The sequence below is a fragment of the Limulus polyphemus genome, unplaced genomic scaffold (assembly GCF_000517525.1).
Source record: "Limulus polyphemus unplaced genomic scaffold, Limulus_polyphemus-2.1.2 Scaffold2890, whole genome shotgun sequence".
NCBI classification, from domain to species: Eukaryota; Metazoa; Arthropoda; class Merostomata; order Xiphosura; family Limulidae; genus Limulus; species Limulus polyphemus.
The window spans coordinates 89,217-112,441 of record NW_013668500.1 but is presented as its reverse complement, the minus strand read 5'-3'; the positions used below and the strand labels follow the sequence as shown (position 1 = coordinate 112,441).

Below are 23,225 nucleotides of genomic sequence, written 5' to 3'. Positions count from 1 at the left end.
TTATTTATATTTTTTGTGTTGTTAATAATTTTCCTTAATAACTGAAGCTGACCTATATGCATTTGATTAGTTCCACACATATTTATGTAAACTTTATATAACAAGATACAATATTATATACAATTAAGTAAAATTATTTATTAGAATTAGTTAGGTTTCAACTGGGGAATACACACAGTCAAAGAGGTGTGAACTGACTCTTTTTAATGGTATTTTGAAATATCAGTACATTGAGATGTAAGCAGCCTATTCACAGCAACACCTGAAATTTAATTGCATACATCAATCATTATCATTTTCTATTTTAGATTATCTTTGAAATATATCACTCCTGAAGTGTTTCAAACATTTAATAAAAAAACTCTTGAATAAAAAGCTCAAACTCAAGTAAGAAACTCTAATTTTAATAGTTAGTGATACGGTAGAGAAAATGAAAAATAAAATATAAACATTTACCTTAAAACACTTTTGATATTCATTCAGGAGGTTCTATAGATTATGCAAATGAAATATTAAAACTATAAGATGAAGGAAAGTATTTTTATACTTAAAATGAAAATCATATTTCACTTGAACTATTCAGAGTTTGAGTGCAAATAAACTACTATAGATAAATAATATTTTTAATAGAAAGACTTAATTAAAATAATGTCATTCTTTGTATACAAGATACTTATGAACTTAACAAAATATTACCAAGTTTTGTGAGGATATCTTAAGAGTCCTGTATGTATTGTTGCATAAATGCCCTTCCCAGTTGAGCAGATGTGAAACACATCCACCCATTGTGAAAGAGTTAATTAGTAGTCTTAATTATCTGGGTAACACAAAGTTTCATGAACTATCATCATCAAAAGAGCAAAACGAGGATAACTGATTTCACTAGATAGACAGTTCATGCTCTTGTGATATTCCCCCTCAGGTGGACTCTTGGAACTGCAGTGTTCATGTCTGTTTCTCTCATTGCTTGATTAATACATTCCCCGTAACTCCCTTCCCCTTAAGCACAAGCAAAAAAAAAAGACGTGCTACTTTTGTGGGGTTTCCAGTCATACATTATATTAATATTGAATCATATTTAAACTTTACTTATAGCTGTTTTTACAGTTTGTTTTATTAGTAAATAATCAAACCACTTGATGTGGCACCAAAGAAAGGCAGGGTTTCAACCAAATCCTGTACAAAAAAAATAAATAAAGAAAATGCTTCAAAATCAAGATATGAATAATGTATTCTCTCTCTTGGGCCAATAAGTTATTTGCAAAAGTAACATTATCCTTTGGAATGGGTTGAAAAATTCTACAATAATTTGATGAGTGGGTTGTTTTGTTTACAGATACAACTTTTTGCAGCTATGCAAAAATGTATAGCTTTGATGATGTATCCCTTTTCACTAAAGTTCTTGTCAAGGAAGCTTGTAATATTGCACTTGACCTCTAATGTAATGATCTCAATCCTTTAATTCACATCCCCTGTAAACTTTTGTTTCCTTCTTAGAATTCAAAACAACAAAAATCAATTTAATTTTCAATAACAAAAACTTTCTTTAAACAGATAGTTTAAGCAAGGGCAACCCTGTTTCACTTGTTCTCGCCAACGTATTTATGACTCAGATCGAACCACAAGCCATTCAATCCACACTTTATCCTTCTCTATACTGATAAAGATATGTCAATGACACTGTTATCTGTTTCACTTCTACCAAACACACACACTTTCTTTGAACACTTAAACTCCAGTCACTCGAAGATTAAATCTATCATTGAACATGAAAAATAACAAAGTTATCTTTTCTTAACCTCAACATTATTAGATCTGACACACACAGTTCAAATCCCAAGTTCACTGAAAAATTTCTCACTTGGGCCTCTACATCCCCTGGAATTTCAACCATGGATCCAAGCAAAAAATCAGTATACTAAAAAATCTTATAAACACAGCTTTAAGACTTTGTTCAACTGACTACACTGATGAAGAAATCAACTTTATAAAACATCATTCATTCACACCAACAAATTAACATCAATTATTGTCAAAAACTTTTCACACAACCACAAGAACAAAAACCTCAAACTCAATTCACAAACAAAATTGGTATTAATACACCAAACAACAATACAACATTACACTGCAGTTTACCATTCATTAGTGAAGTCAGTTCAAAAATAATTCACACTTGGAGAAAACTTGCCATTAAACAAAATTCTTGTTCACTTCAAGAATTTAAAAATCTGACCATACACTAAAATCATTAGTAAGTAAAAATTATGTTGAATCACACATTACCAACATCATTTATAAAATAACATGCAATAACTGTCCAAAATTCTATAATGAAGAACCCAGTAGAAAACTGGAAACGAGAGTTACCAAACATAGTAAAAAATCCTCCCATATTTACCATCATTACAACTCAAAAGAAACTACACTATATCTATACAAAACACTATAATTTTAAACAAAGAACCAAACATTAACAAATGCAAAATAGATACCTTTACTAAGCTGCTAATCTCCAGTCATGTAATTTCTTTGTTCCATACTGTACATATATTCCTGGGACAACATAAATTACTTGCACCTGATGATGTCATAACTTGTGGAGACATACATTTGCAATAAAGTTTCTTTCACTACCAATTCAAAACACCAGAAAACAACCAAAGGATTTTCCAAATATAGCATTAATGTAAGAATATATATATATATATATATTTATTTATCTTGGCAGTTGTTCGAAGTTAAAATTTTTTGGGGGTTTACTAAAAACCTGGGGAGACAACCAGGGATGCTCAGAAATAGATGTTTCTCTTCGCCCTACATGTGATGGCAGAGTAGGGCTCTCAATGGAAAATTCTGAGATTTGAACATAGGTGAAATGTTGAATTGGCTGGAACATGGTTGAATGGAAGAAGGTTGGAGAAAGTGTGAATACATGTGAGAAATGACAGTTTGATCACTTTTAATTGGAACTACTTTACTGATACATTGCCAGTATAATTTCCAGCCTTGAGATACAACAATTTCATGTGAAACCAGCCAGACCAAAAACAAAAATGTAGGTTGAGCTCTGTGGAGCTTAGTTACAAAAGCAGCATGGAAACAAGTTAAATCATATCAAAATGAGGCACCCTGCTGGATCTAATGTGGAGGGGGGTTGCAACAAATGATTGTGCAAAAATATGCTACATATTAGCATTAGCACATGATTTCCCTAATAATGTAATCAATACTTGCTGTCTAATCGAAACAAGCTATAATTGTGCCCTAGATGCAATTAGTTTTTGTTACTTCAGAATTTTTATATATTTATAGAATTTACAGAAATATGGCCATTTGGTGGCAATGGCAAAGTGGTTAAACAGGATGTTAAGCAAAAAATTTTACTTGATGGTTTAGAAAATATATTCAGAGGTTTCATTTTCATGAGAGTTGTCTGCTCCTATCTGTGTTGTATTTCTCATTGCTGTGTGGGTTTCCATACGTATTGCAACTGTTAATGTAACATTATTATCATCTTTGCATGAATGAAAAGGTCACAAAGTTTCAAGGGTTTCTTCATGGTCACTTACTTCTGTTGATTATTTCAAAATGTTCAATGTAAAAAGTGATCTTATAGTTCTTTCTATCAAATAAATGAATAGATGTGATGGTTTCCTTGTATCTTGAAAAAATCAAATTTGTGACAATGTTATGTAGAAATAATTTGCAATCATTCTTATAATAGTAATCCAGCTTACTGTACTTAGCAAATTTTGCCGAATGTCATCAGCAAGTATTGTTGATGTTAAGTACAATTTGCCATCATCATGTACATACAATACACTGTGGCAGTGACATTATCAACCAGACCTGTACTGACTAGCTTGTGGTTATCAGCTCTTCATGCCACATAACATATGGTCTGAAGTGTTTTAGAATTACTGATTAAATGTGCACATACCAAGAAACTTAATTTCTTTTATAAATGTCTAAACAACATTTATCATGGTATGATTTCAATTGTTGAAAATTTATATTATTGTACATAATACATGAATATATATGAAATACTGATATTGAAAACATAAAACAAATTAATTATATAGACATGACACTGTTTTGTGCTTACTGATTTCCTCAAGAGATGAAGTTTCGAATATTATGACTGATCAACTGTAGGCCCTATAATAAACATTGATCTTGTTATATGAGGGTCTGTTAAGCATTCTATTGGCCAACCAGTGTGCAGAATTAGCATCTATGTGCAACATATTGGTAATCATATAATCTTGCAGACTAAGTACAAAATTAGAGATATGCTGTTCAGTCCTGTTATTGCTGGTGAGATTTGCCAAATATCAGCAAATTTTTGCCAGTGAAATTTGTCAGGAAAATTGCCAGGCACATCAAGCCCATTAATCCTAATACAATAGTTGTAAGTTGAGTTTATGACAGTGCATTATTATGGCATTAAACAACTTGAAGATCAACAAGTTCCACACAATGCTGATTCTTGTAACAATTTTAGCTGACAATTTTAATATTTTTTATGGGAAAAAAATGTTCCTTTGTCAGGTAGGCCTATAATAAATATGAATATCAGCAAAACTACCATTATTACCTCATTATTAGAAAATAATAATGTGATAAAACTGATATTTATATAAGAAAAACTATATTTCGGTGTAGTCTTTTACTCACAGATCTACTTCTTGAGAATTGTTTTATTATTCAACTGGGACTTTGAACAGCAAATGCTGATTCAATATTCCTATAGGCCTTTGCAGACTCCTTCAACTTGCTCATTTTAGAAGATCTGAATTTTGGTATCCACTGGCTTGTCTCCTTTTTTTCCAACATTATTTACTGTTTGAACATATGAAGTCCACAGACTGTTGTCAGCTTTAAACAGTAGGCCCGGGATTTGCTCATACTTTGCAGTCATTTCATGATTTTTCTCAGATTTTTATATAAAACATAAAGCTATGAGGTAATAGTTAGAAGAGAAGTATGTTGCTGTAACTTGTGCATATGTCTATGTAGCACACAGTCATGTTCAGTCATGCACGGGCAGATTTACACAAGTATCTAAACCTATATGTAGAAAGTAACTGGAAATTCCCATCTATTACATAAACAAAATTCTAAAATTAGACTAGTGGCTTATCGAATGCTAGGCATTTAGCCATTTAAAACACTTCCCTGAAGAGGCTATGAATGTATTTTATATTTACCTGTGGCAAGGCCTGGATGAAAAGAGTAATTCATATTGGCTATATATTATGGGTATAAATGCATTCAACGTTTATTATACTGTTCTACATCAATTTGGCCATCTAAGATAGATAAAGGATGTTAGTCTTAATTTATTAACATGAGTTTAAATGTTATTAAGTGGTAAACTATAAAATTTGAGAGGACACCATTGCTTGAGTTCTAGGGGGGCCTACCAGAATTTTGCTGGTTTACCCAGCAGGCCAGTCCACCTCTGTATACACATGGTAGTGTTTCATAATAAAGAGTGGACATTTGTTGTTCTTTATTATTACTTAATATTTTTCTGTTAGCCTAGAGCAAAAATGGCTTTGAGTATTTTAATAAAACCTGGGCAGTACTATATGCATCACTGTGTCATCTCTGGTTTATATGAAGCCTCATAATCTACTACATGCATACATATATAGTTGCATGCAGGCCATGGAGGTAAATTAAATTAAAAAAAAACAGGCATGACACATTTAGCATAATGAATATTAAGGTATTATTGTAACTGTACTGATGCCATGCATCATTTGTTAATATATAGGGTTCCTGCCCTTTCGGACGTAATCCTGCTGACAGGATCACAGTCTTTTTTTACTACTGCATGATTGATTTTGGTCATGTTACACAAATGTCTAAAACATTTCACAGATATTTAGGCTGTCTCCCGCAGCAGAAATCTTTACGCCGTAGTTTAAAAGGTAGCACCAAGCTGAGTTTGAGCATTGGATCAGCAATCACAGTGATGGCTGATGGGATGTGTCAAATTATAGCCAACACTATATGATTGCAAATTTTATAGAAACTGCAAATAAAGTAGCCATCTTTGAAGCTGACTAAAGGAGAGAAAAGAATTGTGCAAAGTAAGAGATGGCAAAAATGATGGCAATTCTAGGTGAAAATAAGGCAGAAATTTTGTAGCTATATATCTAGAAAATATTTTGTTTCAGATAAAGTATGCAGCAGCAATGGCCCACCAGAGTTTAGGGTCATCACAGTAGAAGAGGGTCGAAGAAGTGTCATGACCCAAACTCCATCAGAAATGGAAGGGGGAAGAATATTAATATAATAAATTCATAACTGTTAATTAACACATTGCAGAATGTCACTAAGAGAAAATCTGGCCCGCTGCAGCAAAACTGTGAATGGTCTTACTATGGCCAGTGGAGAGGAGGAAAAGAAAAAGGGAAATACAGGAACTATAAGAAATATTAAAAATGTTTATTTGTTCACATGTGCTATTATATTATGACACATTGTCTTATATTTATATTGAATATATATACATACATCTATACAACTTGAAAAATTCATATGGCATGTATATGTGTGTGCATGTACACACACACACACACACACAGATACATATATATATATATATACTAGCCAACATGCGTGTATAAAACTTGTGTAGTTACCGGAATGGTGCGTGAAGTGGATTTTGTATAGTTCAGTAGTCCATTCAATCCAGTGTTTACTGACTTCCAATTGTAGCTACAGGGTGTATATATAGTAACTATATATATATATTTTACAAGCATATACATAGCATGTGATATGTTGATCACCACTTGTTTCTGCATTTCTTACATTAAAGGAGACTTCCATTATAATAATATAGCATTTTGGATTAACTAACATTGACCATATAGTCCTAAAGTAACCTTAATAATTAAGTTTTGATAACATTAATATATTCTGTAAATTGCTAGCTCAGTCAGGTTGTAACCCAACCATTTCAAAGCTTATATCATTATTTACAGTAACATGATTGACATGAAAATAAAAACAATTGATAACAAACATTTAAAATTTTTAATTGGTATTAAATAGTTACCATTATTTACAATCATATTTAAAAAGAAAAATATAGCATGTAAACAAGATGCATGATTTCAAAATGGTTTTAAAAAATCATTACTTACACAGTCATACCACTTGCATTTTCACTTATTTTAAACATCAACAAGTTGAAAAATATCTTTCTCACAAGAATTGTAACTTCTAATCAATCAAAAAACAACTCTCTAAAAAATCCATGTTTCAAAACTGCAGGTGTCCTACACAATACTAACTTTTTTCTTTCTTTTGTTTTTTCCTCCACTTATGTCTTTCAGCATTATGGTAGATGCAAACTTCTTTTCAGAACAAAGTGTAAGTAACACTTCAGCAGTTGTTAGTCTCATATTTTTAGCTGTTTCCTTTACACCATCGATGAATGCTTCTTTGATCTTCATTTGTTTTTGTTAGTTGTAAATTATATGTTCTTGCTGGTAGCTGTTTTGGACTCATTCCCAACAAGTAGCTGAACCATTTCAATCTCTGCTTCTCTATGTTTCAGTACTGGTCTCATTGTTTCTTACTTTATCTATTCTGGTCTTATTGACAGCTTTGAGAAGGAATTTCATGTGACATTATTCTTTGCTCTGTTCTCTTATTTATGGTCCATGCCTGGCATTGAAATGTTAGTGTTCATGTAAATACGATTATTGATAAGTGTTCTATTTATTGCTACAGAGATATCTTTCTGGGATACTGGGGTGGGGTAGTGTGCATCTAAAAAGTTACATTGCTTCTTGGTATCTGGTTTCTACCTATCTGTCTAATTTGCTATCTTCATTGAAGATGCTCTCAAGATACTTTAACTCCTTACTTTGCTTCAGTTGGGTCTCCTCAATATTCAATTGCAGTTCTTATTTTCCCAGTGCTAATCTTTTTGTCTTGGCCTTGCTGATTCTAATATTATACTTCTTGCATTATGTTTTTAGTGTACTGATATGATTTTAGAGTTTCTTTTCATCTTTATCAAATAAGGTTTGATCATCTGCATACATGAGTTCACAGATTATTTTTGCTTCTTTTGTGATCTGGTCCATATATATATTATGATGAGAAGGGAGGACAGGAGACATCCTTTACACATGACAGATGTCTATTTAATCCATCAGTCCACTTGCCATTTTAACATTTACTACTCTTATAAAAAACTGTTATGTTATTTAGTAAGTTGCCCTTTACACCATAATATTCTAATATTGTCCATAGCAAAACTGTCAGTTTGAATAAATTCTCTTTCCAGGTCAATAAAAGCAAAATTTTGTTGTTTCTTTTATTCTGTCATCTTTTCACTCAGCTGTTATAGTGTGAATATGGCATCAGTGCAACTTTTGCCCTTGCTCAATTGTTTTCCATTATTAATCTCACTTTCTTTTCAAGGATTTTTTCTTTCCCACTTGTCTTAGTAGTCTCTTTTAGTTCCCCTTTCTTTTCCATACGAGTATAATTACTTTTTTTCCAGTCATCTGGTACATTTATTTTATACCACATAATTATAAAAATTCTAGTGAGTCAATAATACCTCAACATCTTCAAATGCTTTTATGCCTTCTACACTTAATCTGTCAATACTGCTGCTTTATCTCAAGCACTTGATTTTATCGCTTTTCTAACTTCACTTCTCAGAATATCAGGCTCTTCATGCTCTGCAGTGCTATGCTTCTTGAAAGCTTACTTTATTCTAGGGGTTCAAAAGATGTTTGAAGTAATCTACCCATCTTGCTCTACTCTTATCATCATCCATTGATGGATTTCCTTTCTCATCATTAATTACTGTTTTAGAGTCAAATGGCTCATTCCATTGTCTCATTGACTTTACAATTTATAGAACTGTCTTGGCATTTCTGAAACACCATATCTTCTACAAACTTCTTCCATGATATTTCTTTTGCTTCTTTCACTACTCTTTTATTTTTTCTTCTGACTATTAGGTAAATTACATAGTTATCTTCCACTTGTCATTTTTTCTATTTTTGAAAACTATTTCTTCTTTATGGCTTTTACCTCTTTGATCCACCATACTGTGTCTCATTTTTTCATTCTTCCTATTTTCTATGTCCCACAGCACTCTTATAGTAATTTATGTAAAGTCGTTTTTACATCTTTCTCATTCTTCAGAAATGCTACAAGTCTATACAGAAATTGTCTCAAATTTCTGCTTCAACTGTTGTTTCACTCTATTCCTTACTTCCTCTTCCTGGTGTTGACAATCTCTACTGGTAATGCAACTCTTTCTTTTCCTGCATCGTCCTGTCTTTATATCTAGTACTACTCATCTGTGATTGGTTGTCTAATTATATGTTTGGAATAACTCCTGTGCCTATGACATTTTTTATTATGGTCAATCTAGTCAGGATGTAGCTAGTCGTGATGCTGTTCTTCAATCATTCCACTTGTAAGAAGTAACTATTTGACTCTGCCAACGTTGGTAAAAGGCATTGATAATGAAAAGTCCTTGTCATGTGCACAGTTCCAGGAGCAACCTTACATTAGTACCATTTTGCTTCACTGTCTATATGGGGTCCTAGGTGTTGCTCCCATGGTGATCTTATTGTTCCAACTTCACCATTTAAATCTCCACCATAATTTAATTTAGCATGTATATCAAACTATCAACAAATTCTTCTTTTTCTTCTCCTGTGTACAAGTTGTTACACAGTGCTTACATTTGTTAAATTTTTAAAGCCTAGACACATTGTTGGAGGAAAATTTACCTAGGAAACATTTAACTGATGTTTATTGCTGTATTAACTTAGAAATAACCAATTATTGGCTGAGGCCTTAAATGGATTGCTGTACACTCTCGCTCTGTTTCTTTCAGAAAAGCTAAAAAAATTGTTTTATGATAATTAATAGCCCAATCAAATAAAAGCATTGACATATTAAGCTTCTTTCTGATATTATATGAAAAATGGAGGGGATTCAGACCCCCAAATCTGCATTTACATTTACAAAATTTGTTTGTTTGTTTATACTTAAGAACAAACTAAACAATAGGCGAGCTATCTGTGCTTTGCCCATCATAGGTATTGAAACCATATTTTTAGCATTTTAAGTTTACAAACATACCACTGAGGGGTTTATACAACATTAAAGAATAGTTAATTTCTGGAAAAAAAAAAAAGGATGGGTGGAAGTCCAAACCCTTCCCTAGATCTGAGCCAACTTATACAACATTAAAGAATACAGCTAGGAAATTATAAAATGAAAATATAACACAATGTAAAAAAAACAAAAAAACACTTTTCTTAACACTTAAGTAGCCAGAGAGTTAGCAGTTGGTGCTGCCATCTATTTGCCTTCCCTTTAGTCAGCAATTCAAAATGAGTGACAGTGATTACATAGCCTTTATTTAATATTTAAGTAGCCAGAGTTGGCAGATGGTGCTGCTAGCCATTTGCCATCCCTCTAGTCAGCAGCTCAAAATTAGCAACAGTTTCAGATAGCCTAAGTAGCTTTACAATAACAAAGACAGGCAAATTTAGTAGCAATAGGATCAAACCTGAGTCCCTCCCTCCATTATGTAGCTTTGCACTTAACAACAAAAAACACAATGACAACATTTTGATTATTTAGATAGTTGGAAAATTTAAAAACAGTAAATAATTGGAAACCCTAATTTCAGTTAGTGGATTAATTTCATTACAATCAATTTATTTATAATTTCATTTAATCAATTGTTACAATAATTGAAAACAGTAATAATCAAAAACACTAATTTCAATTAATTGATTATATTTGTGACATTAATCAGTTATTTGTAAATTATTTTTCTCAACATCAATTACTTTTTTATTATTGTTGTTTCATTTTAACTATAATTCATAAAAATTGGTGAACCAGTAAGTTAGTCTTGTTTCCACAGTGGGTCATGCAAGTATAGCATGAATGGGAGAAATCTACATTAGTAATTCAAAGAACCTATGAGTGGAAGCAAAGGAGAATATATTCTAACATGTTATCCACACCATATCCACAACATCAAGCACTGACAAGGTCTCCTTCCCGACACCAGGGCTCATAAGACAAGATGCGACTCAAAAGACACAGTAGTGGCCTTGACACTACACACATGATCAATTTTCAAAACCACCACTACCAAAATGTGAATCAGACCAAACAAGTGAATTTCAGTTATTACCAATTTTAAGTCACTCGCAAATTAATTTTTTAGGGCAGTATAATTATGAACTTAGGAAGTGTATCTTCACAAAATTTAGTAAGATTTTAATAAACATTACAAGTCTGTTGCACACAAAAAAAAATCTGATTTTTGAATTAACTATTTCATCTAAAGACTCGTCTGTGAATTTACACAGCTTTTTCTCAGTTAGTCCAAGTGCATGGTGATTTTCATGTTAAGAATGAAAATATTTTTTCAAATTTCATTTGCATAACTTCTAGAAGCTCCTAAATGAATATCAAAAGCTTGTTTTTGTTCTTCTTTTGGTAAAACTATATTGTATGTTATTTTCACTACCTTAACATTATATATGTCCATTAGAACAACCTTGTAACCACCATATAACAAAAAGTATGAAATAATCTAAACTATTTGTTTTCTTTCTACAATGAATGCACACTATAACAGGCAATGACGCAGTATTATTTTTACTGAAGCTAATAAAATTTTCATTTAGTTTTATTTCTTTATGGTTGCACTTAAGACTCTCTCAGAGTACCATGGTATCTATTTATTACACAGACAGTATATATTGTATATAAAGGATCCAGTTGCCAGCATGCTCATTAAAGTATGCTATCATGAGTATTTTGGTTATTTAATTTCATTTAAATTTTTTTAATTTTACATAACAAGTTTCTAATTTTTACATTTTAGTTACTTTATAACAACAGATAAAAAATATACATAACAACAAGGAATTTAGTACTTAAGTCTGAAATCTTATCTTTTTCAAACTTTAGTATTTGTACAATAGAAGCCCACATCAAAAATTAAGCCTACTTCTTAGTAATGACAGTGTGGTCTCAAACTTTTTTGTAATATTCAAAGTCATTCAGCATTAATTAACCACCAGTTTGGGCAAATATATATATATGCTAGTATGGACTTTTTATATATATATATTACAGAGAAAGTGTAATAGATTTAGAAATAATTTTCTCTGATGTAGAGAAAATCTAAAGTAATCTAATAACAGATGACATGTGAAATTTAATGCTATTTAAGCGCCCTGTCCATGAAAAAATATGCTAGTCGGGAATTAATTTTTAACTGTTAGTAGTGCATTAATGTATTTTACCTATTCCACTTGTAAAGCATATGGGATATTGATTACACTAATCCTAATTTTTACTTTTCATGAGGAAACATCACAAGACATATAGTATGTCAATTAATTTTTAGCTGTTAGTAGTGCATTAACATAAGTGAAGCAACGTATCATTAGAATGATTTGATATATAGATATATTTACTTTATTCACAACTGGCACATGTTATTTCAAAATCATACTTTATGCAAGATTTTAATTTGCAATTCTCATAGGAATATTAAGATTCAATCACAACAGTTCAATATTTCAATTCTACAGATAAAATCCTGATGTGTGTATGTTTTACCATTATATATCACAATAAAATCAGCTACACACACTTAACTAAATCTCTATCTTATAGAACAATGTGTGGAAATATAAGAACTAAAACAGACTTACCATCAGCTCTGATCTCTTTCGGGCCTAAACGGCATAAGGAAGAAGTGGGGAAGTGGGTATCAGCCAAAACTGTAACATAAAAATCCCAGTATGAATTAAAGAACTGTAAAAATAATAACAATAATATAATAGTGTTATAATGTATTCTATTGTTCTCTTAGATTATTTGATAAAAATAATACAAAGTCCAGTTCATGTAATGGTAATGAATTGGTTTATTTCTTCCTTAGCTTTTCTACAGGCTATGCTCACACTGACACAAGTTGTAGGGCTACATTCAGAAATAATGTTTCAATATAAATTCCTCTCTAATGGTACTACACCCAACCTACTAATAAACATACTTGCTCAATTTCATGGCTAATAGATTAAGTAATTAAATATATGCAGTAACTTTCACTACTATTATTATAACACTGAATAACTTTTGACACTGACTAGACATACTCACTGAATATTTCATTAACTGAACTCAGTCATCAGTGATTATTTCAATTTATTTCATACCCCTGTTTCACAAAGCTTATCAATTATTACATCATAATTAAAAGCTCACTCAAGCAAACATCTAACTTAAGATATTAGAAATATTGCTTACAACAATATCTAACTGTCAGTTTGTCCTTGCTGCAAATCACAAGTTTTGTAGTACTTGTTCAGATTAGCTCTCTCACCCCCACCCCACCCCCCTTTTTGTGCTCAGCATCAAAAAATTTCCTCAGATGAAACTTAATTTTCCATGGAGGATATTTTAGGCCAAATTAAAAATAAATACATAAATGAGTGAATATATACATATATATATTGACAGAAATAAAGAAAACTTTATTTATATATGCCTGCATTGCTACAGTTATTTAGTTATTCATTTATTCTACATTTCTCATATGTTTTTTACATCATGATGCTCCAGTGATAGTTGCATCAATCAAAGCTTGTGGGTGCTATTATTTCCAACATTGGCTAACCCACCATGGACTGGGAATTAACTGCTACTGAATGATAAAAATGGAAGATTAATAATGGTGGCTTTTGATAATAAATTGACACGTCTAAATGAAAACTTTTTCTAATTTTCTGTGATATTTCAAGCAAATCCCCTTCATCAGACAGTAAAGACCATGTCTCATATCTTTAACACCTTTATTTAAGTTGTTTAAGGGAAAGGTGTTTGAGACCACTTTAGTTTAGATAGCATTTTTAAAAGAATTGGTTTTACATAAATACATAAACAACATTTTCAGTTTGTAGTATATTGTTTGAACATTTTAGGTTTTAGTTAGAGGATTAACATTTTAACTTTAATTGCTTACATATAGTATGATCTAGTCAGGGAAACCGATTATGTACTTGGAATATTTAAAACCTATTGTAGGAGTGTCACATTGCTAGTTTAGAGACCATTCATCTGGTCACAGCTATTTATACATCTATCACTTAGGCCTTCTAGAAATCTCTATAGCCTTGACATCAATGGATTGCACACAATGTTCGATAGCCTCAACATAAATGAATTACAAACACAAAATAAATAAATTAATAATACAGTCTACACTAAACAGTCTTTTATATCTGACACACTAGCATGCATGGAGTCAATTGTATGCATATACAGTGAGTTGGGGTAAAGTTGGAAGGCATGGGTTCTGTATATATCCTCTTATTGTCAGTCCAGCACTCTGAGGTACAAGTATCTTCCTGGAGGAAACATTCCAGCTTCACTAGCCCCCAGTGTAATCCAAAATTAGAGAAACTGACAAAACTGATATGATATTAACAATATATATGTGTCCATTGAATTATAAAAATAAAACAAATGTTCACTTGTCAAGTTACTTCAATAAAATTGTTAAAAAAAAAAAGATGGAAAACAAGTAACAACAAAAACTTTTTGCAAAAATTAAGTATGATGTAGGGATGGCAATGCCCAAAAGTACAGATACCATACAAAAATTACTACATAAGTAGCCAAATCTTTCCAAGAATAACTTTTATCTACAACTAAAGGTTGAATTCCTGTCAGTTGCATGAATTCAGATTTGAATAAAAATATTTAAACTGAATAGTGCTGTAGTCTTATAGTGACTAACAACTATAAGCTTGTAAGATTGACTTGGTACTTATTTTGTTTCTGTATTTTTTGGCATTCCCATTCCTACATCATTCTTAATTTTTGAAAAATATTTTTTATTACTTGTTCACTCTCACTCACCTACTGCAACAATACTGTGTGCAGCATACACATTTCCTGCAACAATACTGTGCACAGCATACACATTTCCTGCCAATTTAGTATTATTTTACTTGTTCATAAGTTTGTTTACATTAATTTTGGAGCTTTTAAGTGTTGTACCTAGAAATATGTAGTTACTCAAATGGCTTGTAATCAAGGGAAATGAATATCGTAAATCATTTTTATTAGGCAATAACATACATAGCCAAAGTAAAAACCTACTATTTTGAATATTCTTTAAGTAGCCTAAATTTAAGGTAAAATAACAAAAATTAGAATAACATCAATTTATTTTATAAAATAAAACTTAATACTCATAACTTTATCTTACAAAGTTTGAAAACCATTAGAAAATGAATAAAGATGCTTGGAACGTTTTTCACATTGTATTAGATAAAACAAAAACTTCGTACTTTAAATCATTAAGTACCTCTTGTTATATCTACACTTTAGGAACAATGCCTTTATTTTTATGGTTTATTATAATTTCTTGCATATATAACAAAGAATTCTATAAAAAAATGCAACATAAGGATTTAATACACATAAACTGTACAATACTGGCTAGAATAAACTGTCAAATAGTATGCTGAGAAATCAATAAGACAAACAACTTATAAATATTAACATTACTACTTACTAGTACTTGTCTAAGCTGCAGGTAACTACAGGCAGACATTTGTTTCCACTTGTCATTTTTACTTACAACATACATGTAGAAGAGATAGTCATACTGAAACTGGACTTTGTTCATATAAATAGGCTAACAACTTAACAGTGTTACATATTATTGATTTGTTAGAGTATTATAAAATACAAATTTGATTATGTCTAGTAACAAAAATTGATTCGTAAATTTACATTTCTAATTTATCACATCATTAAAAGGTTGGCATGAGAAGGAGATAAAGAATACTGCTTTAGCATCAGGAGAGAGGTTACAGAATCAGTAGTGTTTGCCCCATGATCAGAAGGTTCAGTATTCCAAACTTGCAAGCTCCTGTTACAACTTCCATCAAAACACAAAATCAGGAAAGTAAGAGTTGTGATATTACAAATATAACACAAAAACAAAGTAAAAAATAAACATTATAGTTTATTTTATATTAATGAGTAAAGTTATGTAATTTATAAATGATAATACAATGTAAAAAAACAGATTTTACAATTTACACCTTATCAGTGACTCCAGGGCTTTGAAAGTGAAGAGGTCTAATTAGATATTTACTAGCAATATTTACAAATTTACATTAATGTCACTTTTAAATATGAAGGAGGGTCCAGACCCCCTGGACTCCTCTTGATCCATACCTGCTTACACAAAATAAAATTTCTTAATTCATTTGAATAATTAAAGGGGTCCAGATCTCCTAGATCCATGTCTACTTGCACAACACTAAATAATAGTTACCAAATAAAATCCAAACCATAGCACAATAAATTTACACTTTATTTAACACCATAGTAGCCAGCAGTGAGTGCTGACAGCCAATAGTCTTCCCTCTAGTCAGCAGCTCAAAATGAATGACAGTGATTAAATAGCCTTTATTTAACATTTAATTAGACAGAAAGTCAGTGGGAGTGCCTTCCCTTCAATTAGTTGTATTTTCATAATGTTAATCAATTATTACAATAATCAAAAACAATACTAATTAAAAACACTAACTTTAATTAATCAATTAATTCGTCCAACTCTTAACTGAAGGGAGAAGTGACTCCTATTTTGGGAGTCTGGCTTGACTCTTATGACATAAAATGAATAATACCATTTTTCCTTATGCACTGAAGTGACTGGATGAAAAGCAGAGTGTTTTTCATAAACAGAGTCCAGTCAACCTATGAGCAATGATTTCAGTTATTATTATCATATATATTAACTGACTAATCAAAACTACGGTTAAATCAATTAACTGAAATTAGGCTTTCTGATTACTATTATTTTCGATTATTCCAACTATCCAAGTTATCAGTCACCTGTTGCTGGTAATAAAACACAAAACATAGCATTAATTATGTTAGATCTATCCTGATGTATTTATAATTATACTATGTGTTTCGTATTGGAGAAAAACATTTTTATTTTTTAATATTTGCCACAAATCTTAGCAGTGTGTATAATTTGATATATACCTCAGCTTCTTAATATATTATTATTAAAACTTATAGTATTAGTATAAGTGTGATGGTAAACTAAAGCACACTCAGCAGAATCCTTGAAAAGCATGCTGAATACAGAGATGAAGCAGTACTGTTCATAAAGTAAAGCTGCTTACAAGTGAGATCAGCAAGCTAAAACCTCACTTTTCATTGTATTTTGCAAGATGGTGACTAACATGAAAGAAGTGAATTTCAATGATGGTAATGTCATTTACACGCAATTCTTGACAGTGAAACTGTAGATCATGTTGAATTACGTCAGTCTATGCCTTTTTTGTGGTAATATAAATCACAACTTGAACTGCAAGAATTAGTTCACCATGTTTAATGTAAACTGTAAAGTTGTGTTAATTCAATTTCTTATTCTTTTTAGGCCTATTCCTCTTGTCAGGTAACAAGATATACTGAAAATTAAATTTTTAATTTACTATATTTTTGTAGTATTAGTAATAAAATTGTAATTAATAAAACAAGTCTTTATAGTTTTATGTAAACAGAAGACATTTTTCATATATATACACTAATAACAGAATGTGCCTTGGTGGATTTGTAAATAGTGCTTGTACTTCGTAGATAATTTATTAAATAAGGGCATTATTATTATGGCATTACACCATATAAGGTTAATTTTAAGTGTAACTTTAAGAAAAGAGCATACTTTTTAAGCTTTACAAAGTTAATGTACATTATAGATATTTTAAATAAATGTTACTGAAATTGAATGTAGTGCTTGAATTTGAAATTCCAGTATACTTTTCCACTTACACATCCAGCATAAGCATATGAAATTTTTAATAAAGTTATTAATGGTTAATTGTTATGTTCAGTCATCACATCATCTTGTCATTTAAGAGGCCTAACACCACCCAACAACACTGAAAATTGCAATAACGAGACTGAAATAGTTTACCAGGAAAAAGCTTCTGAAAGTGACATGTTATTCTTATTCTTAAATTGCCAATAATATTATGGAAAAAAGTTAGAATTTATTGTAAATACAAATAATTAATATTAGGCTGATCCTGATGGAGTTCATTAAATTTCTGTGGCAGTATACTAGTAGTAGATGCAAATGCTTTGAAATTTATTTATATTCTTATGTATCTTAAGTAAGGGTACATATATATCATTTATTTATCAAACTTTACATAATAAAATAGTTGTGTGCAGCTTCCTTATGAAAAAGAAGTACAAGTAATGAAGTCATAATATTATGCTATTAATTTATATTTGCAGAACACAATTATGTGTGTGTGTGTGTGTGTGTGTGTGTATATATCAGTACAAAATAATCTGATTGTCGTAGGTAAATGGTTCACTACAGCTGTAAAGTGCCTTATTGCCATATGGTTAGACATGGCAGACATGTCTGAAAATCCACTATGCACAAAAAGAAAACTGTAAAGTAAGGTGGGAAAAAAAAAGAAAGACAAAGGGTTTCCTGAAAATGGAGAAGCATGTGATAAGAAGTTAAGAAATCTTTTCCAAAGATATATAAAAGTTAAAGACAAACAATGAAACAGGATAGGCTACAAAAACTGGGAGTTTTTCACTTATTGGATGCTGGTCTTGGGAACAAAGTTTCTTCAAGTCCACCTGCCAGTTACCTATCATCTTCAATAGCCCCATATTTAACCCACCCAATAAATTCAGAAATTGTAGGCCCATCAATGTCACTTGATCAAGACAAACAGTGACACACATACCCCCCATTGCTTTTTCTACAAGTTGCAAGTCTGGCAAAATGAAAAGAACACCCAGCCTCCAGACTGGTTTACTGAATTCTTAGAAGAAAGAAAGGCAAAAATAAAAAAATAAGAGAGAAACAAGAAAGAGATTTCAGGGAACAAGAAAAGGTGCAGGCAATAAACAGACTTACAGATGCAATATTACAACTTGTTGCAAAAAAAAATGTCCAGAACTGATATAATTTTTTTATTTCTTTATTAATTTATGTTTAAAGTAGAAAACAAGAAATTAAAAACATTATAATAAGATAATTATGTTAAAATTAGAAACTTGTCTGTCTGGTTTTTTCCATGTATTCTACATTATATTTTAGTCTTATAATACTATGAATACATTATGCTAAAGGGTTAAATATCACTTTTTTTAATCATTATTACTCCTGTGACAACTTTTTTTCACATTAGATAGTGTTGACAGTTGAATTTTACTATAGAATGCACACAATAAAATAAAAAATAATTAACTATAAACATAATTAGGAAAACAACACTTCAAAAAATCTATTAAGGTTATTTATATAACAGATATTTGCAAAGCAGTTATTTGTTTTGGCACTGAAAAGTGGTTGTCAGAAAATCTCTCTCTGCAATAGCTTCCTTGTTTGTAACTGGACCTGTTTCTTCAATGTGTGATGGTTGAGTGTCATCATCCACAACAACATTCTCTTGTTGAATTATGCATATATTGTAAAATATGCAACAAGCCACTATAACTTTAGGTACCAGTTCTAACTTTTTCATGTTTAAGTACCTTAATTGTCTAAATTTATTTTTTAACAAGCCAAATGCTCATTCAATTTCAACTTATGTGGAACCGAGTTGCAAATTAAATTGCTTTTGCTGCATTGTTATATTCCCATAGTTCTTGTATAGCACCATTAAAAATGAATGTAAAGGGTAGCCACTGTCTTCCAGTAAATGATCATTTACAGCTGATGATGAGACAAGCTATGAAAAAACTGGGATGGTTTTTTATACCCGTGCATCACTGGATGATCCTGGCCAGTCTGCAAACACATCCAGAAACTTTAATTTGGAATCACAAACTGCTTGTAAAATCAAAGAGTAAAACCCCTTCCTGTTATAATAACTGGCTGGATCTCTTCCTACTTTGCTGATTTGGATATGTGAGCCATCAATACAACCAAATACTCCAGGAAACAAATTATTATTGCAACCCAATTTTAAAGTCTGCAACAATATTTTCAGTGCCCTTTCCAGATGGCCACTTAATATACTAATTTGTCAGGTCACAAGTTATTGCAGAATGGCTACTATTTCAAACAAGTGACCTTTTGACACACCAAAGTGATGTGAAACACCTCGGGATGATTCCTGATTTGAAAGTGTCCATCAAGCTGCTAAACCACTTTTTCCGTTGTGACTCTAGGCCTTCCTACAGTACTCCAAGGCTTTCTTGTGACCATAAGTTTAATAACCTCCTGCAATAAAAGAAGAAAATATGTTAAAAAGTCACCCATGATATATACATAAAAGAAATTAACAAACCCACAGGAAATCTGCCTTTATTTTTTGTTACTCAAAATCTATGAATGAATAACATACTGCAATCAAAATTAATCATATGATAGAACATATAACATACTAATAATTACACTTGTGCCATTTTAATGAGCTTTTTAAATATGCTATTAAAAAGTGATTCCATTAACAATAGTGCATTAGCTTGCTTTTAGTTTTAACACAAGTGAAATACCATTCACATATCACTTTTGTTCAAATCACTAGTTAAATGATCTAAATTCTAAATAACTGAAATTTATATAGAAAGCAGTAGCATTTCCCTCAGTCTAGTAATACTAATAGTAATAATACAACCAGCTACACTCGAGAACTCTGTAAAAATTTAATGTTAGGGTCGTTTTTTAACGTGAAAAAAACAACAACATATTTCAAGTTTTCGGTCTGGAAAGAGGTTTAAAATTAGACAATAAAAATGTCAGCGATTCTGAAACTACTGTAAATTTAGGCCTACCTCAAATACAGACTTCCTCAATATTAAATGACTTTGAAAAGCATCATCCATACTGTCGCACAGTCTTCTCCACATAATCCTTCACTTTGGTTCTGTCAGTTTTACCAACGTTACTGTTGAACAACGAAAAACATGCAGCAATATCCTTATCACTATCCAATTTGTCTGAATCATATAAATCACAATGAACATCAGTCATAAGCGAAACAACAGCTGTGCAAGCAGTGGCGTCTTGCCGCTAGCTACCTTCAAGCGATCCGCCGAGTGCGCTTTAGTTTACTAACACAACTTATAGTACTAGTACTACTGCAAGTGCTACGGCCAAGTTGTCATGTACTTAAAATTTAAATCGTATAATTTATATGTTCTCTATCTATATAATTAAGCTGACGTCACAAAAGTACTTACCAATCTCATCTCCATGACCCATGGAACATAATACATGTAGAAGATCAGGAGACAAAATATTTGGAATTCCTTTCAGTGTCATTATTAATAAGAACCGATGCCTAATAATACACCACTTTACTTACTCAGGTCCCAGTTTACCGCCTTGGTGTAAAGAAAACAACACTGGGTGGCGCTATGATATAAGTATATTTAGAAGTTGAACTTATTATTACTATGATATTAGGAGAACCAACATTTTGATATATACTGAAACAGAAGAGAAACTAAAATATGTTATTGCAAAATTATGTTCGAAGTCAACGAAAGGTCTGTCGTGGGAAGTTTTTCGTCATCGCTGGTTTAGGGGCGGCGGCAAAAAAAGAGAACAGAGGTTGCATCAGTAAGAGGCGGTAGAGAGTCGGCGAACGTGTCTATTCTTAGGGGAGTTGACGAATTGAAAAGAGGTAGACGTATGGTGGATTAAGATACCAAGGTAGATTTGGCTGTATGGCTGTTGCCGTGGTGCGGGTTGAGACTGTTTGAATTCCTTTGTTCATGGTGACAGTTCGGGTCTGAGTTTTACGCTCACGTATGGTTGAATTATCATGAAAGGTACCTTCGTGGTTGGTTTGAGTCTGCTGTGTTTGAGTTGACTTATCTTGGGGTTTCTTCTTTTTTAAATTCGCTGTCTGGGTTTGTTAGTCGCACATTGTTGGTTTTGCCATGGAAGGGATCTGGGTTTCCTGGTTTGTGGATGGTGTTGAGTGGGCCTGGCATGAAAGATGTATGAGAGATTTATTGGCATGGGTTGGAGGCAGTCATGATTTACGGTGGGATCTTTTCGCTTTGAAATGGAAGAAGTAGAAAAGCATCCACGGGGGAGAATATGGTTTGCTTGGAGATGGTTACTATTTTCATAAAATAATTGGGATTTCCATTCATCTTTAATATGATTCTGTGGACTACATGGATTCTTGAATTATTGTCTTGTTCAAGGGTATGGAAAATTTCGTCAGTGGTGATGGACTGGTCTATATATATTGTAGGAAGACTGTATGAAGGCAGGCATGGTTTTTAGGAGATTGAAATCCAGGGTTTACATTGGTAGATTAAGTCGTAGGTTCTAAGATGATTCCTCCTTTATGTAACTTTCTCGTGGCCTCAGGAAATAGGCGGATAAATGGTTTGAATCTGCGGATGAAGTCCACGAATTGATGAGGTGAGTAATCATAAGGAAGCCTGCCAATGATGACGAGAGTTATCATAAGATGGTCTGCACGTGGGAAACCACCTGCGTGGTTGTAGAGCAATGGATGGGATGTCTGGGTCAGAGTTTTAAGTATATATATATATATGGGTGTGGGCTAAGGATTCTTCTACAGTAGATTAGTGATAAATTGGAACAATAGCCGGACTGCACACACTCCACTTATTTTAAAATAATATATTCAAAACAAGATAAACATATGTACAAAACGTCTTTACACTATGGAGATCACATTTGTATCTTAAACACTATACAGTCTTCTTGTTCTCAAAAGTCCACTTAGGCTGAGTCAATTACTATAGAATCTAGCTGACAAGCCAAACTATTTTTCCCTACTTTTATAACAATAGTGTCACTGAATAATTCACTTCCGCTACATTGTGGGTTGCCACAGTTGTATCCTGAACTTCAAATAATTGTCTTCTTTTTGTTAAAGGCTAAACAGGGGGTTCAATTAGTTTATAATATCCTTTGAAAAGACAAATTATTATTCCTATCTCTATCAAACTATTAAACTCACTTTAACAGTCTGCATAGCTTGGTATCCAGTCGAGGATTAAACTGTCAGTGTGTGTCCAACCGACCGAATCATGGTAGTTGTTTAGGTTAAAATATCTTTCAGGCCCAGAAGTGGTCTGAAAGATAACTAAGGGCAGTCACAAACTTCTGTTTCTCT

The 23,225-nt window shown here is 31.8% G+C and overlaps 1 protein-coding gene across 1 annotated transcript in view; it reads right to left on the bottom strand.

The window, feature by feature from the left end:
* Nucleotides 1-21,464, bottom strand: part of LOC106468147 (fucose mutarotase-like) — a 52,169-nt gene extending 30,705 nt beyond the window's left edge. The window contains exons 1-2 of the mRNA XM_013928558.2: nucleotides 21,301-21,464; nucleotides 12,759-12,827 (exon numbers count right to left, since the gene is read on the bottom strand). Coding sequence (XP_013784012.1) covers nucleotides 12,759-12,827; nucleotides 21,301-21,382 — 151 coding nt within the window. The 5' untranslated portion in view covers nucleotides 21,383-21,464. The remainder of the gene's footprint in view (nucleotides 1-12,758; nucleotides 12,828-21,300) is intronic.
* Nucleotides 21,465-23,225: the final 1,761 nt, after the last annotated feature.